This window comes from Podarcis vaucheri (genome assembly GCF_965113315.1).
Source record: "Podarcis vaucheri genome assembly, chromosome: 3".
Taxonomy (NCBI): Eukaryota; Metazoa; Chordata; class Lepidosauria; order Squamata; family Lacertidae; genus Podarcis; species Podarcis vaucheri.
Window position 1 is genome coordinate 120,045,850 of NC_138761.1, and position 18,236 is coordinate 120,064,085.

The window sequence follows — 18,236 nt, forward strand, 5'->3', positions numbered from 1 at the left end:
GGGCGGTCCACTCTCCCCCGCCCCCGCCTCAGAACTTCCCTGGCCCTACTTCCAAAGAGCTTACAGTATAAAATAAATGGAGGGGAGGGGAGGGGAGGGGCAAGGGTAGAATAGGAAGGATGCTGGCAAATGAAATTCCACTTACAGTGGTACCTCAGGTTAAGTACTTAATTCGTTCCAGTGGTCTGTTCTTAACCTGAAACTGTTCTTAACCTGAAGCACCACTTTAGCTAATGGGGCCTCCCGCTGCTGCTGTGCGATTTCTGTTCTCATCCTGAAGCAAAGTTCTTAACCTGAAGCACTATTTCTGGGTTAGCAGAGTGTAACATGAAGTGTATGTAACCCGAGGTACCACTGTACTTAAAACACTTGATTAAGTTATTGATGAGGATTAAGTGGTCAAGCCCAAAGCCTTTGTCAGGGACTTTCTGCCTCTCCTATGGAGCTATGGTCTCTCAGTCAAGTGCATGCCTTCTAACATTTCTCTGATAAAAATAGGGTAAAAGGGACCCTCACCATTAGGTCCAGTCGTGACCGACTTTGGGATTGCAGCACTCATCTCACTTTATTGGCCGAGGGAGCCGGCGTACAGCTTCCGGGTCACGTGGCCAGCATGACTAAGCCGCTTCTGGTGAACCAGAGCAGTGCACGGAAACGCCGTTTACCTTCCTGCCGGAGCAGTACCTATTTATCTACTTGCACTTTGATGTGCTTTCGAACTGCTAGGTTGGCAGGAGCAGGGGCCGAGCAATGGGAGCTCACTCCGTCGCGGGGATTCAAAACGCCGACCTTCTAATCGGCAAGTCCTAGGCTCTGTGGTTTAACCCACAGCACCAACTTAAAAATAGGGACATTAATAATAATAATAATAATAATAATAATAATAATAATAATAATAATAATAATAATAAATCCTTTATACCCTGTCCATCTGGCAGGGTTGGCCCAGCCACTCTGGGCTGCTTCCAACAGATATAAAAACATTAAACATTAAAAAAAAATACTTCCAGGACCGTCTTCAGATGTCTTCTAAAGGTTGTATAGTTACACATCTCCTTGGCTCAGGGGTTGCATAACTCCACACCCTCCAACATTTCTGCTATGAAAATAGGGGCATCCTAAGGAAAAGCCGGATGTTCCGGGATCAAATTTAAAATCGGGACAGCTTTTATAAACCCGGAATGGCTTCTGTAAATCCAGGGCTGTCCCTGGAAAATAGGGGCACTTATAGGGTCTGCAAGTGCCCCCCTTGGTGGGCTTATCTGGTAGCAGCAATTGTGCTCTGGGAAGTACCCACCATTTTAATTTCCCACAATGCTCCTATAATATAGCCTCATTGTGAGGTGGTAAGAATTCGCCTCTACACCACCTTGTTCGTTACCCAGGTGAGGAACAACACCCTTTGAATAAACCACAGAACCAAGGAAACTATATTCAAGTCCAGCATCTGGATATAGGGACCCAGTGTTTATTATATAGCTATTGCAGTAGGACAGAGCTCACTCAACTCAACGTGCCAGTTGAGAAGGCCTGCCCCAAGGCGCTTCAGAAGAAAAGCTTATATACCGTATTTTTCGTCCCATAGGGCGCTCCGGCCCATAGGACGTACCTAGTTTTTTTGGGGGGAATAAAGGAATTCCCCCCTTTATTTGCCCCCAAAAACCAGGTCGGGGAATCCAAACCAGGTCAGGGAACAGCGGGATGGCGGCGCTATGCCTCCCTGCTGTCCCCCGAACTTGTGGGGCTGGCTCTGGGGAGAAACGCACTTCTCCCCAGCGCCAGCCTCCAAACCAGGTCGGGGAACAGCGGGAAGGTGTGTTGCACCTCCCCGCTGTCCCCCGAGCTTTTGGGCTGCAGGCTGCTGCCCGCAAGCCTTGCGAGCCCGCGGGAATGGATAGCTTCCTGAAGCCTGCATTCGCCCCATAGGACACACACACATTTTCCCTTCATTTTTGGAGGGGGAAAAGTGTGTCCTATAGGGCAAAAAATACGGTAGTAATTCAAACACAGCGCACAAATAGTCCTAAAACATTTTCACATGTGTCATGAAAGGTCATGAGAAGTAAAACACGCTTGGCTCCATACTGGTATCTTCATCCCCATAGTCACCTTGGAGTGGCCCCAATGTGTCCAGGCCATTTGACCATTTTAGGTCTCGGATATCTGGTGTTACCCTGGCAACCGAGCCTTCAGTGAAAGGGAGGAGAATAATAAAATCCTCTTCCTGGGTCTCCGATAGCTTCAAGGATAGTTTATTTGAACTTGGCTGCATTTGTACCACTTTCAGGGGTAGATAAGGAGAGATGGAATGCAGCGTATTGGCAAATGCAGAACACACAAAAATCAAGCCTGATACATTCTTAAAGGTTAAATACAATTAAAGTGAAATGTGGAAACCTTATTAAAATAATAAAAAATATACACCTGGGGTCTCTAATTCTTATATCAGAGAGAAATTTCATTGATAGCTCACAGCCATCCAGCATTGCTCAAAGTCCCAGACCTGAGGGGATGGTGATGATGTTGTGTTGTTGTGTTGTGTTGTGTTGTGTTGTTGTGTTGTTTGTTTCTAAAGCTGGCTCAAGCCCTGACAGACACTATGGCCCTGTCAATTGCCAAATGATGTAAGATTCTAATGCCCATGCTTGGAGTGGGAAGGACATGATAGGAGAGGAATAAGCAGTTCATTTTTGAGCAGGGCTGGCTAAAACATGCACAATCACTTAGAGCGTGGGTAGGCAAACTAAGGCCCAGGGGCCAGATCCGGCCCAATCACCTTCTCAATCCAGCCTGTGGACGGTCCGGGAATCAGCGTGTTTTTACATGAGTAGAATGTGTCCTTTTATTTAAAATGCATCTCTGGGTTATTTGTGGGGCATAGGAATTCATTCCTCCTCCCCCCCCAAAAAAAAATATAGTCCGGCCCCCCACAAGGTCTGAGGGACAGTGGACCGGCCTCCTGCTGAAAAGGTTTGCTGCCCCCTGACTTAGAGAGCCTGAGAGAGTAGAGGTTTTGTCGTCATTCGACACTTCCCATCAAATCTCTTTCTTTCATTCTCTGTAGGCGACTCAGTTTCTACAGCGAGATCAGTCCATGGCAAGACTTCTGCGGCACGTTGATTTCTATGTCATGCCAGTAATGAATGTGGACGGTTATGAGTACACTTGGACTACTGTAAGTACATGTTTTATAGAAGAATTGTGGGGTTTGGTTTGGAGCATTGCAAAGCTCAAGAAGACCATGAAATGGCTAGCTCTTCCTAGTCCTTCCACCTGAAAAGATCCAGTGGGGAGCAGGATAAGTTCACAATCTTAACGCAAAATGAAATGCATGCTCTTAAGAATGCTTTCTTCCGCATTGTTGGGTAAACTGACCTTTTATTTAAAAAATATAGAATATAAAATGTACCCTGGTTTCATATAATATCATTTATACATAATTAAGATTAGATTGGCTTTTCTTTCTTTTTTCTAAACTACCGAGCTTTAAACCTGATGGTGACAACCCATAGCGTTGAGGGTGTTCTGACTTCACGGAACCATTCATGTTGTTGTTTAGTCGTGTCTGACTCTTCGTGACCCCATGGACCAGAGCACGCCAGGCACTCCTGTCTTCCACTGCCTCCCGCAGTTTGGTCAAACTCATGCTGGTAGCTTCGAGAACACTGTCCAACCATCTCGTCCTCTGTTGTCCCCTTCTCCTTCTGCCCTCCATCTTTCTCAACATCAGGGTCTTTTCCAGGGAGTCTTCTCTTCTCATGAGGTGGCTAAAGTATTGGAGCATTAGCTTCACGATCTGTCCTTCCAGTGAGCACTCAGGGCTGATTTCCTTCAGAATGGAGAGGTTTGATCTTCTTGCAGTCCATGGGACTCTCAAGAGTCTCCTCCAGCACCATAATTCAAAAGCATCAATTCTTCGGTGATCAGCCTTCTTTATGGTCCAGCTCTCAGTTCCATACATCACTACTGGGAAAACCATAGCTTTAACTATACGGACTTTTGTTGGCAAGGTGATGTCTCTGCTTTTTAAGATGGGAACCATTCATAGCCATCTGAAATGTTGGGCATGAGTGATGTTACCCACCCACCTTTTTCTTGTTCCTTTTGCTTAAGCATTGAGTTGTATCCAACAGAGCAGACCCATTGAAATTAATGGACTTGAATTAGTCATGTTTGTTAATCTCAATGAATCTATTCAGAGTATGACTAACATTGGCTACAACCCACTGATAACCCAATCTTCTGCGTATAATTTCTATAGGAATATTGACTGACATGTTCTGAAGTCCAAAGTATTTTGGACAGGAAAGGTGCAGTTGGTTAGCAACCTATTTTTCCCCATCCTGGTTAGAAAATAATAATGTCTGTCTCATCTAGAAGGATTCCCATCTGTTTTCATCTTTGGCATTCTCCAAGATCAGCCATACTGAATAATTTTAGGTTCTTCTTCTTGTAGCTGTGTGTAGAGAACAGCATGTGCACAGGACAGCTGGAGATCTTTTAGTTGGAAAGGCATTCATCCTTCCATTCATGGACAAACATTTTCTATCCAAATTTCCTTCCATGCCAAGGGGAAAGGAGGAAACAAGTTTAATTGTTACCACACAAAGTGAGCATCTCCTCAGTGTCTCCCTGCAGAATTCAATAGCATTCTTCTTCTTAACGAGACGTTTCCTTTTCTTGTCATTAAGACGTTGGCTTATTTTCCCACTTATCTCCCTTTGCTTATCAAGTTGGTGACCTTTCCTAGTTGGAAAAATAGTTATCGACACAGAGCTCTTTCTAAGAAGCATACTCAGATTGGAAACAAGATTGTAGCCCTGGTTATAGTGTCCAAAGGTCACTCCTGTCTGCGTCCACAAGCAAGAAGGGTGGATATTATCCATCATAATAATCCATTTATTCATCTCACATCTGCAACGGGATTTATGAGGGCATTTTACCTTCTTGGGAGTTAAATTAAAGCGGATCAAGAGAAACAGAGTTAGACCTGATCCCTTTTCCAGATGCTGTGATTGGTTTAATAATATACATTAAAGACTGATGGTATCAGCCTTAAAATGCTTTTGAATCCTTTTTTTAATGGGGTGCATTTGTATACAGAATCGAATGTGGAGAAAAAGCCGTTCCCTTCATGGCGACAACAGATGCACTGGTACAGACTTGAACAGAAATTTTGATGCAGGCTGGTGTGGTAAGATGAATTTGTGTATTTTTTAAAAAGACACCTTTTCTGAATATGTATCTTGTCCTTAAACCAACTATCCTCTCCACCTACCTGGGATTAAATCCTGCTGAACTCAGTGTGACATACCTCTGAGTAGATGTGTCTCGTATTTCACTGAATCTTCAGTATATTGGTGTTTCCTACAGTATATTGGTGGACTACATCTCCCATCAAGCACAGGCCAGCTGGGGCTGAGGGGAGTTGTAGTCTAAAACCAGATTGGGAAAACGTTGCTATGTTTAATCCCTGCATGACATGTGAATTCTATATTGATGGTCTAGCTCAGGGCTGCCCCTGGCCGACCCAAAAAAAGCTCAACAACTTTGGCTCCTCAAGAAAAAAAGGTCCACACTGCCAGTTTTTAAATAGTGGTAATAATAATAATAATAATAATAATAATAATAATAATAATAATAATACCTTTATTGTCAATGTACAACCTGTGTACAATGAAATTAACCGAGTATCCCTCCCTCCCCACACAAACACTTAGTCTCATTGCACTCTGTGTGCTTGTCGCACAACACACCAACCCCGAAAGTCAGTTGCGCTATATTATTTTCCGTTCAGCAGCCTAACAGCCCACGGATAGAAAATGGTTTTTAGCCTGTTGGTACAACTGTTTATGCTTCTCTATCTCCTGCCCGAGGGTAGAAGATTAAAGAGGTGCTGGCCATGGTGTGAATCGTCCCTGAGAATTTTTCTCACTCTCCTAAGGCAACGATCCCTTGCGATGTCATCTAGCGGGCTCAGGGGACAGCCCATGATATCATGCACTGTGTTCACCACCCTCTGTAAAGACTTTCTGTCCGTGGCTGTCAAGCCAACATACCACACTGTGATACAATATGAGAGGACACTTTCTATTGTGGACCGGTAGAAGAAGGTCATCAATTGTTGTTTAACATTGTTCTTTCGCAAGACCCTGAGAAAATGGAGTCTCTGTTGGGCTTTCCTAACCACCTGAGTTATATTGTTTTTCCAAGTGAGGTCTTCACTAAGGTAAACTCCCAGGAATTTGAAGGAAGAGACTCTCTCCACACAACCCCCCCCCCCGATATACAATGGGGCTAGTTCCCCTCTCTTCCTCCAACACCATCTCCTTTGTCTTGCTAATAGTAGATCGCATTCTCTTGGAAGTTTTACAGCCGTGGTCTAGCTCTATAATAATAATGCTATTATTGATATGCCGTTCATCTGACTGGGTTGCCTCAGCCACTCTGGGCAGCTCCTAACAAAATATTAAAAACACAATAAAACTTCAAATATTAAAAAACTTCCCTCCCTTCAGATGTCATGTAGTTGTTTATCTATTTGACATCTGATGGGAGGGCATTCCACAGGGCAGGCAGGTCTACCGAGAAGACCCTCTGCCTGCTTCCCCGAAACTTCACTTCTCTAAAGCTTACCCTTTCAAGAGTTGTAAAGTTGTGTACTCTAATGGGCACAGAACTTACCAGGTTGTACAGGTGAAATAAAGTTTCGTGGATGTGCAAGTTTAATCAGACAAGCCATTAGTAATCCGGATTCCATCATAGTTCCAGTCTGGCACCTATACATTTCTCCTTTATTGTCCTAAAAAGCATACTACTAGAGAACCTTTCTGAGCTGGAAGTATCTAAATAGCTTTGTGACCAAGAAGAAATCAAGAATGAAATGTTAAGGATTACTCTGGAGGTCATGAATGAGGAGGATTTCCTTGCCTCGGTGTATTTGGCAGATGTATACAGCGCATAGGGACACGGGTGGCGCTGTGGGTTAAACCACAGAGCCTAGAACTTGCCGATCAGAAGGTCAGCAGTTCGGATCCCCACGACAGGGTGAGCTCCCGTTGCTCAGTCCCTGCTCTTGCCAACCTAGCAGTTCAAAAGCACGTCAAAGTGCAAGTAGATAAATAGGCAGGAAGGTAAACGGCGTTTTCTGTGCACTGCTCTGGTTCGCCAGAAGCAGCTTAGTCATGCTGGCCACCTGACCCAGAAGCTATATGCCGGCTCCCTCAGCCAATAAAGCGAGATGAGCGCCGCAACCCCAGAGTTGGTCATGACTGGACCTAATGGTCAGGGGTCCCTTTACCTTTATACAGCCCATATCTGTACAAATTTGGACCTCTCTTTCCACCTATCCTTATCTCCCAGGGTGTTGACTGAAGTTCTCATGGCCTTGATGGCCAAACCTCAAGTCTATTAGGAAAGTATGTCTTTCCAATTATGGGGGAAGTGGATCAAGAAAAGTTTTTTTCTCCCTCTCTCGTGCCATTAAAACTAGATTTGGTTGGAGGATTTGGGACAGTCAAAAGAGAGAACTTCTTGATGCCACACATAAACTACGGAACTTGCTCTCACTGCAGGCAGTGATGGCCATCAGCTTGAATGACTTTGAAAGAGGATTATTCAAATTCATGGCGGATAGGGTTGTCACTGGCTACAAACCATAATGATTAGGTTCCACCTCTACTGTTGGAGCCAATGTGCTTCTGAATACCAGTTGCAAGAAACCACCAGAGGGGAGACTGATGTTGCATTCAGCTTCTGGGCTTCTATGAGAACAGGACAATGGACTAGATTTGCTGTTGCCCTGATCCAGGAGATTCTTGTGCCCTCACGTGTTTGCCTACATTTGGATAAGCTGCTCAGCAGATCTTCACCTTTACCCACAATGTTCAAATTGTTATTAAATATACTGGGTCCTGTGAGTTCTCCCAGGTCTATGAGATTCTGGATTAGTAGTTGCCTTTCTGCTTAAAACTTGCATTCCCATAAATTGACTAAGCAAGATTTCCCATCTATTTATACTACAGGAATCTATAAAATGTCACGTATGAAACAGCCACCAATACTATACAGGTAGAAATATAAAGAGGATTTTTATAGACTAATGGCAGCTTGAATTCTCTGCATTCCAGTCTTCCTGAAAAATAAGTCACATATAGGATTGGACCTTTCACATATTATGGTCATATATCCCATTACTAAACAAATAATTGAATAATACTGCAGTAGCAATGTATGAATCCAGTAATGTTCCAATATTTAATTCAGTTTTTGATTTTATAGCACAAATACAGAATTAATAATGCCCCTTATTTGGTTACTCATTGGATTCATACATTTTAAAGGAAATCGTTTTAAATCAGCTGCTTTTGTTTTTTTAAAGGCATAGGTGCGTCTGATGATGCCTGCGATGAGACATACTGTGGACCTTATCCTGAGTCTGAACCGGAAGTAAAAGCTGTGGCTAATTTTCTCAGGAAGCACAAGAATCATATTAAGGCATATATCACAATGCACTCTTACTCCCAGATGGTTCTGTTTCCATATTCTTACACAAGAAACAAAACTAAAGATCATGATGAGATGGTAAGTAGCCTAATATTCATGTTTTATGTAGCCCTAGAGACCCGTCAGGGACGCGGGTGGCGCTGTGAGTTAAACCACAAAGCCTAGGACTTGCTGATCAGAAGGTCGGCGGTTCGAATCCCCACGATGGAGTGCGCTCCCGTTGCTCGGTCCCTGCTCTTGCCAACCTAGCAGTTCGAAAGCACATAAAGTGCAAGTAGATAAATAGGTACCACTCTGGCGGGAAGGTAAATGGCGTTTCCGTGCGCTGCTCTGGTGCCGGTTGTGTCTGCGGACAGCGCTGGCTCCCGGCCTCTAGAGTGAGATGAGCGCAGAACCCTAGAGTCTGTCAAGACTGGCCCGTACGGGCAGGGGTACCTTTATCTTTACCTTACCTCGGGTTACATACACTTCAGGTTACATACGCTTCAGACTCTACTAACCCAGAAATAGTACCTCGGGTTAAGAACTTTGCTTCAGGATGAGAACAGAAATCGTGCTCTGGCGGCGCGGCAGCAGCCGGAGGGCCCATTAGCTAAAGTGGTGCTTCAGGTTAAGAACAGTTTCAGGTTAAGAACGGACCTCCGGAACGAATTAAGTACTTAACCCGAGGTACCACTGTATTCCAGTTGTTGACTCTTACTAAGGGACCTGAGAGACTCTGACCATTCTGTGCTGTGCGTTATTTGTGATACTTAAGACTCAGAACCACGTTTGTGAAGCACAAAATATTCAGGGTAAACAGTATTTTGGAAAAAGCTTAATTCATGGAAGACTAGAACGGCCGACTGTTCCTAAGGGTGTAAATAGGTGTAAATATTGAAGCTTTAAGCCAGGGGTAGGCAAACTAAGGCCCAGGGGCCGGATCCAGCCCAATTGCCTTCTAAATCTGGCCCGCGGGCAGTCCGGGAATCAGCATGTTTTTACATGAGTAGAATGTGCCCTTTTATTTAAAATGCATCTCTGGGTTATTTGTGGGGCATAGGAGTTTGTTCATTCCTCCCCCCCCCCAAATATAGTCCGGCCCCCCACAAGGTCTGCGGGATAGTGGGATAGCCCCCTGCTGAAAGTTTGCTGACCCCTGCTTTAAGCCACACTGTGCAATGAATGTAGTATGGATAGGAGAGATAATCTAGGCCAGTGTTTCTAAACTTGGGTCTCCAGCTGTTTTGGGACTACAACTCCCATCATCCCTAACCACTGGTCCTGCTAGCTAGGGATGATGGGAGTTGTAGTCCAAAAACAACAGGAGACCTAAGTTTCAGAAACCCTGATCTAGGTGATATAGTCCAACATCTGACTGACAACCATTGGCTACCCTGTCTAGAATAACTACTTCCCCACATTCAAGTAGAATTAATTTATGGAAACATGCATAAAATAGTATACCTAATATTCAGTATTGAAGTGGTCAGGAACATTTAATTGCACAGATTAGCAAAACTAGAATTATAGCAAATGAAGTCTGAGAGCTGGTTCGCCTTTCCACCATGAAGTTTCTCAACCCATGGGACGAAAAGGAATTAGGGGGACCCAGCAGCAAATATTTGGATTGAATGCTTTTGTCAGTATTTATTTTGTTGTGGATCACTTCAGAATCCAAAGGAGGAAATAAAAAGCTTTCTGGAAAGGTAAGCGGATTGGATCACCAGGTTACAAATGCACGGAACTTGAACTTGCTTATAAAAACATCTTGCAGAATTAACTACAGCTGGCCTCTGCCCTTATGGTAATATAAAGGTTCTTCCAAGGACTTGCAGAGAGCGCTATCGCTAAAATCTGCTTGCTTACCTAACACGGCTTTACTGACATAAAGCAAATATAGATTGCTTTTGTATATGTCGTGCCTAAGAGTGTTTCTCTGTATAATTAAGGAGACTTCATCCTGGATTCTGGAAGTGTTGGGTTTTTGGGTTTTTTACAACAAATACATTTAATGTTGTTTTGTTTTCTTCAAACCTGGCGGCACTGAACAGTACTGGCTTTTGATTTAGTCAGGTTTCTTTTCCTTTTAGCTAAAAGAAAGTGTACATAAATTTCTTGTTATGCTTTAAGGTTTTGTTTTCCAAAACATTATTTCCTTCTCAATATAAGCAGGCACTGATTGAGATGATGGGTGGATAGATGCTCACAAGAACAGAGTGCACCAATTCTTGGAAGACTAGTACATATTTTAAAGAGTAAAGAATGTAGCTTTTTATATTACTGCATATATAATGGCCAATAAATGGTTCAGGAATAGAATAGCATGATTATGACGTAACATAGAACTGAGATTTCTATGTAAGTTTTCCTAGAGCATTATTTTCCTAAGTTTGCTTCTCCTATTTTACTTTATTTTCAAACTGTGCACTAAAGAAGGGTCAGATATTTTTTCTTGTGTTACAACTGTGTGAATGCTTTAGAATCCTTGGCTTAGCCACATCGCTGTATATCTGCTTAAGTGTCTTAACTATGTCTGTAGCTTAAACATAAATCTACATAAATTAGTGCAATTCACGTTTTTTTCTTAGGCTAATTAACGTTTTTCCTTCCTTTTTTAGCAACTTCTGGCAAGCAACGTAGCCAATACCATTAAAAGTAAACATAGAAACCGCTATGTTGCAGGTCCTGGTGCACAAACAATCTGTAAGTACCTAAAATGCTACAGTAAGAATGTAAAGATTTTAGTATCTTTGTGAACAGGACATGAATAATAAGTATTTCTGGCTTCTTTCCACAGATTTAGCTCCAGGAGGTTCAGACGACTGGGCTTATGACCTTGGTATAAAGTATTCTTTCACTTTTGAGCTTCGGGACAGAGGAACATATGGATTCTTGCTTCCTCAGAGTTTAATTAAACCAACTTGCTCTGAAGCGCTTACTGGAGTCAAAGTAATAACTGATCATGTTATTAAAAACATGTGAAACCCCCTGTATTCAATTTGGCGCCGCACAGTATAGTATCAGCTAACTTACCTGGCCCATAGGGCAGCCTAATTCAAGTTGCTTGGTATTCTCATTTCAGTGAAAATTAAACTCTGACCCATGTACTTATCCTGTCTTTTATTGCAATACTAATAGCATGCCTAGTACTTGTTGACTTCTCCACATGGCTTTATAAATCAACCAGAAGACAAACTGCCAGGTTCCAAACTCCCATTCTCCAAGGGAAAACGTTAGAAGATGCCAATCTGGAACTGCGTTAATAGCATGTATATTGCTATTCATAGCACATTCATAGAAGATAGCTAAATGTAATCTCCACGTGGAGGCATGTGACCAAGAATGAATCACCGCTATGTTCTCTTTGGAAACATCCAGTCTTCTGGCCAGCCACTACTGGAAACAGAACACTGGGTTAGATGGTAAGAGCTGTTCAATACCTGTAGTGGAATAGATTCCCTTGGAAGCTGGTGGTTTTTAAGCAGAGATTGGATGGTTATCCACCACATATGCTTTAGCTGAGATCCCTGCATTGCAGAGAGTTGGACTCAATGACCTTCAGGGTCTCTTCCAAGTGTACAATTCTTTGATCCTCATCTTGTGCAGCAAGGCAGTTTTTATATTACATCAAAAGACAACTCTGAGAATATGCAGGTGTAAGATGAAGAAGTTTATGGGCTTTGTTCCCTGAAGCTCACTTGCATTACATACACAATGCCGTTTTTGGCACAATCCCCTTTTTGTCACAAAATTGGTTCCATCCATTGTCTGGCAATCATATAATGTTGGTAAAGAAAGGTAAAGGGACCCCTGACCATTAGGTCCAGTCGTGGCTGACTCTGGGGTTGCGGCGCTCATCTCGCTTTATAGGCCGAGGGAGCTGGTGTTTGTCCACAGTCAGTTTTTCCGGGTCACGTGGCCAGCATGACTAAGCCGCTTCTGGCGAACCAGAGCAGCGCACAGAAACGCCGTTTACCTTCCCGACGGAGTGGTACCTATTTATCTACTTGCACTCTGACGTGCTTTCGAACTGCTAGGTTGGCAGAAGCAGGGACCAAGAAATGGGAGCTCACCCCGTCACGGGGATTTGAACCGCCGACCTTCTGATCAGCAAGTCTTAGGCTCTGTGGTTTAACCCACAGCGCCACCCGCATCCCCATGTTGGTAATGTTGGTATGTACTGCTAAAACCTAAAACATCAGCACTTCAGCCAGCAAAATAGGGAGACGTAGTCATAAGCAACAACTCCATGTGATTTAACTTAAACCCCACAAGGGAGGTTACATTTGTACTGCACCCTTGATCCCATTTAATCATTCTGAATGTTTCCATTCACTTCAGTAGAACAGGGTTCTCCCTTTTAGACTGTTTTGCAGAGATGTATTTCTATATTTTTAGTATATAAACTAATTTCATTATATGGGAATTGTTATTCTCAGGTTAATCTACATTGTACTTTGAGTATTTTGAAGCAAGGGGTTATTTCTTACTCAACCCTTGTTCCCTGGAACAGGTTTTTCTCCTACTAGTCAAGCAAACAATTTACCTTTGGTTGGGGAAGTGTTTCCACTTAGGAAGACGGAAGCAATGGTTATAAAAGCAATGCATTCATCTGTAAAAAGAGCTATCACATTATTAGCTTCTGTGTTGCTGAAGCTAAATTATGCTAGCCCAAAAATGAAGGTAACAGTACAATGTTCACACACTGAGAAAACAAGACTTTATGTGGTTGTATTTTTGACATGAATGCTACAGACTAAACGAGGCACAGCTTTGCACTAAATGTAAAAAACCTCATTGATAAGAAAATTTTGCAGAAGAAACTTTATACACAAGCCTTTTTAAAAAATCTCATGTTTTTTCTTAAAAATTTAATGGCAGGTGACAAAACAGGTCTCCAAAAATGGACATCTTCACACACTTAAATACAAGTGAGTTCTTAAATAAGATCTGTTGTTAGATGTACTAAAAACATGCAGTGAACCAAACAGAAAGGTCTTTGAACTGTTGTACAAACAACCTTCTTTGTCATCCCATCTCGTAATGCACACTGTACGTATGGAAAGTGTTTTCCTCTTCTAGCACAAACATACTTCTTCACAGGAATAAAGATGGAAACATCAACTATTATCAAACAGTGAAAAGGCCAGAGACACCGACCAGCTCAGGACATGCAGATTTCTGGGATATACGGTTGTGGAAGCTTAGTGTCCTCTGTCTTTTCTTGTCCAGAAACTTGGCGAACAGTCTTGCGTTTAAACAACCGTAGACTCAACCGCAGTAACTCGTTGTCTACTACTGGAGGATTTGTGTACGTTTGTTTGGTTGTGCCCTGTTTGAATGGAGAACAATTGCCAAGTTAGTCACAGCTGCATGGTGGGTTCAGACACTGTCACTCTATGAATTTAAAGATGCTACACAACTAGTGCTAATGAACAGTGCCTGGTTTATCGGAAGAACATTTAGCAGTATGTCTGGAAAATGATAATTTCCACAGGCATCTAGAATTATTTCAGGGGAGAAGAGCATCTTAAAACAGCCACAAAAGTGAGAAGTCATCAGGTCTTAAAAGCCTCTAGTGTTCAGTCATCAATTACCATATTTTTCACCCTATAAGACGCAACAGACCATAAGACGCACCCAGTTTTTGGAGGAGGAAAACAAGAAAAAAAATATTCTGAATCCCAGAAGCCAGAACAGCAGGAGGGATCGCTGCGCAGTGAAAGCAGCGATCCCTCTTGCTGTTCTGGCTTCTGGGACAGCTGCGCACACACATTTCCCCTTACTTTTTAGGAGGGAAAAAGTGAGTCTTATAGAGCAAAAAATACGGTAAATTTCTGCCACTTTTTAAAAGGAAAAAAAACCATTTGAAGAAACCTAACTTAGGTGGCTTACGAAACAAGGGAAGGGTATGTCAGGTTGGTTTAGATGCATATAAAGATGATTCCATAGAAACAAGTCTCAAAGTTAAAAGATCAAGTCGCTTTGCAATTACTGAGTGTTTAAAATGTGTTTGTGATGCGGTGGCCTGTTAGGTGCACTTGCCTTTTCATTTTTGACTAGCTGCTTGCGGATTGCGGAGTCTCTCCTAAAGCACAGGGCCTTGCAACAGGGACCAAGATTACACAGCAGGCCAGATCGCTCTTCCTTTCGCAGCAGGGCAGCCATGTTCAGGGCCCCAAATTCATGCTCAAATAAGTTCTCGGCATCTACAGAAAAGCAACATAAAGAATATAATATTAAGAAAACGTTGGTAAAATGATGGATAAGATACCAATATACAGCTGTACTATGTCAAGAGAAGAGTGTGTGTAACTAAAGTGAATGATGGAGCACCAAATTTGATTACTAGGGTCATCAGGAGACTATGGTAACTTATGAGTGGCCCACATCCCAAGAGTTTCTCTGATCCTTTATTTCCCCCTCAGCTAAGTGAACGGTGGCTTTTCACTCCTATACAGAAAATTAGAATGTTGCACTTGGGGTTACTTTATAGTGAGAGTAAATATTACCTTCCATATCGCTTACAAGGATCTTGGATGGTTTGTGTGCAACATTTCAATATTTCAACGGAGCAGCAACACATACACAAATCCCCTTACGCACGTCATACTTATTGGGCATGTTGCTACTTGAATGGACATTTCAAACGGCTGATTTGATACAGCCTATACAAAACTAAGGACACGGATTTGATACAGCCCATACAAAACTAAGGATGCGGGTGGCGCTGTGGGTTAAACCACAGAGCCTAGGACATGCCGATCAGAAGGTCGGTGGTTCGAATCCCCATGACGGGGTGAGCTCCCGTTGCTTGGTCCTTGCTCCTGCCAACCTAGCAGTTCAAAAGCACGTCAAAGTGCAACTAGATAAATAGGTACCGCTCTGGCGGGAAGGTAAACGGCGTTTCCATGCGCTGCTCTGGTTCGCCAGAAGCGGCTTACGTCATGCTGGCCACACGACCCGGAAGCTGTACGCCGGCTCCCTCGGCCAATAAAGCAAGATGAGCGCCGCAACCCCAGAGTCGGTCACGACTGGACCTAATGGTCAGGGGTCCCTTTACCTTTACGTATACAAAACTAACAAAATCCTTGGATGTTTTTCTAGCTTCATTTGGACAGATCCGGCAAGCCAATTATTACCTTTAGGCTTCTCTATTGTTCTCTGGCATGTTTCTTTAATTTTGGTGAAGAGCGAGGGGCCGGCGAGTTGTTTGGAAATGCCAACTCTCAACATAACAGCACCGGGAGTGAATTTCAGAAGAGCAGCTCCGGGCTCTCGCGGCTCTTTGGGCTGCTTTGGCATTAGACTAGACCAGTCTACATCTATTACATCCACAGGATCTGAAAACACACACAAAAAAGAAGTTATTCCTCCACTCAACAGTACATGTAAAGCAGAGCTGGAAAAAATTATGGTCTCTCACTTATTACCATACAATGGATACCACAGTCCTTTAAATGGCTAGAAATCTGGAATTCACAGGACATCTATTTCTGAATAAAACCGTATTTTTCGCTCCATGACGCACTTTTTTCCTCCTAAAAAGGAAGGGGGAATGTCTGTGCGTCTTATGGAGCGAATGTGTGGTCGATCGCTGGCTCCCTTTCTGGCCCCAGTCCCTTCCCCAGGCCTCCATTGCTGAATGTCCTGCAGGCAGAGGCTGTCTGTTTCCCCAGCAACATGTGACTGGCTGATCTGTCTGGAAACTGTAGAAACAGCTCCCTTTCCTTTCCTAAAGAAGCTGCAGAACTGTGAATTGAACCCCGTAAAAACAGAATTTTTTCCCCTTTGCAAAGGAAGCTCAACAACTTTGAGCTGATCCTCAAAAAATGGGGCTTTTCCCCTTTGCAAAAGAAGCTGCACACCTGTGAGCTGCTCCCCGCAAAAACGGGGCTTTCCCACTTTCCTCCTCTAAAAACTAGGTGTGTCTTATGGAGCGAAAAATATGGTGGGTGACAGTTGCCAGCTACTCTCTAGCAAAAGGGGATGGAGGAGGAGAAGAGAGGAATCTCTTAATAATTGGACAGAAGTTAAACAGTAAAGTTTGGGGTTTTAAAAAAATATCATAGCACATTTTAAACTCTTTCCAAGTCACTTGGCTATTAAGCTTATTTCTTACTTTCTTATTGGTTGCATTTATATCCCATCTTTTCTCCAATGAGCTCAAGGTAGCATACAGAGTTTTACCCCTCATCATCTCTACAGCAACTCTGTGATGCAGATTAGGAGGCGAGGCAGTGACTGGCTCAAGTGGGATGTGGCTGGGTTCAGACATCGCAACCAGTGGTGGTTTATTAGACGGGGAACAAGGTCCTGCATCCATATTTATTCATTACATTTATACACCAGCTTTACCTTCCAAGGATCTCAAGGTGGTGTGTATGGTTCTTCTGCACGTTTGATCCTCGCAACCACCCTATGAGGTAGGAGATGGTCACTGGATCAAAGTCACCCAGTGAGCTACATGGCTGAGTGGGGATTCAAACCTTTCTCTTAAAAGGTCCTAGTCCAATACTCTAACCTCTACGCCACAACGGCTCCTTTCCTTTCCCCTCCCATCATGTTCCCAGCTCTGGTGCTGAAGTCAGGACTTCTTAAAACTATGGTTTCCCATGATCTGGACCAGGAAGCTGTACTTTAAGCACTGTTTACAAACCAGAAACTGATATGTCATTCTGTTATTTAGATGGGATACAAAACTTAAGAGAACAGGAGAATTTCTCCCCCCTTTCCCATGACTAACAGAAGTGGAATTAAGCAAAATCACAAAATGAAGGCCATTCATTTAATGTGTACAAATTATGCAGGTTGCAGAGTACAGATTACAGTGGTGCCCCGCAAGACGAATGCCTCGCAAGACGGAAAACTCGCTAGACGAAAGGGTTTTCCGTTTTGGAGGTGCTTCGCAAAACGAATTTCCTATGGGCTTGCTTTGCAAGACGACAATGTCTTGCGAGTTCCTGCTGGGTTCCCCCCCCCCCTTTTCTAAGCCGCTAAGCAGCTGATCCGATCAGCAGATAAGCCGCTAAAAGCGCTAATAGCGCTAATCCGTCAATGGGCTGCTTCGCAAGACGAAAAAAACGCTAGATGAAGAGAATCACAGAATGGATTCTTTTCATCTTGCGAGGCACCACTGTATCTTTACATAGAAGCTTTGTAGACATAAAACAAAAGGGTTGAATTTATTTCAATTCACACAGGCCTGACATAAAAAGGACTGCTAAAACTCACCATATAACACCGGTCTTGAAAGACCTACACTGGCTCCCAGTACGTTTCCGAGCACAATTCAAAGTGTTGGTGTTGACCTTTAAAGCCCTAAACAGCCTCAGTCCAGTATACCTGAAGGTGTGTCTCCATTGTTCTGCCCGGACACCGAGGTCCAGCACCGAGGGCCTTCTGGCGGTTCCCTCACTGTGAGAAGCCAAGTTACAGGGAACCAGGCAGAGGGCCTTCTTGGTAGTGGCACCTGCCCTGTGGAATGCCCTCCCACCAGATGTCAAAGAGAACAACTACCAGACTTTTAGAAGACATCTGAAGGCAGCCCTGTTTAGGGAAGCTTTTAATGTTTAATAGTCAAAATAAAAAAATTCTTTCCAGTAGCACCTTAAAGACCAACTAAGTTAGTTCTTGGTATGAGCTTTCGTGTGCATGCACACTTCTTCAGATATCTGTATCTGAAGAAGGGTGCATGCACACGAAAGCTCATACCAAGAACTAACTTAGTTGGTCTTTAAGGTGCTACT

General features: G+C 43.3%; 2 protein-coding genes across 5 annotated transcripts in view; one reads left to right on the plus strand and one right to left on the minus strand.

Moving 5' to 3' along the window:
* Nucleotides 1–11,588, plus strand: part of CPB2 (carboxypeptidase B2) — a 30,697-nt gene extending 19,109 nt beyond the window's left edge. Inside the window, exons 7-11 of the mRNA XM_082216448.1 lie at nt 3,065–3,175; nt 5,104–5,194; nt 8,381–8,583; nt 11,106–11,190; nt 11,285–11,588. Of these exons, the coding sequence (XP_082072574.1) occupies nt 3,065–3,175; nt 5,104–5,194; nt 8,381–8,583; nt 11,106–11,190; nt 11,285–11,469 (675 nt within the window). The 3' untranslated portion in view covers nt 11,470–11,588. The remainder of the gene's footprint in view (nt 1–3,064; nt 3,176–5,103; nt 5,195–8,380; nt 8,584–11,105; nt 11,191–11,284) is intronic.
* A 1,600-nt stretch (nt 11,589–13,188) lies between these two features.
* The window catches only part of ZC3H13 (zinc finger CCCH-type containing 13), a 50,560-nt gene continuing 45,512 nt past the window's right edge, over nt 13,189–18,236 (minus strand). For all 4 annotated transcript variants that reach the window (XM_082216315.1, XM_082216314.1, XM_082216313.1 and 1 more), the window contains 3 exons: nt 15,630–15,830; nt 14,533–14,696; nt 13,189–13,819 (listed from right to left, as the gene is read on the minus strand). In XM_082216315.1, the coding sequence (XP_082072441.1) occupies nt 13,652–13,819; nt 14,533–14,696; nt 15,630–15,830 (533 nt within the window). In that variant the 3' untranslated portion in view covers nt 13,189–13,651. The remainder of the gene's footprint in view (nt 13,820–14,532; nt 14,697–15,629; nt 15,831–18,236) is intronic.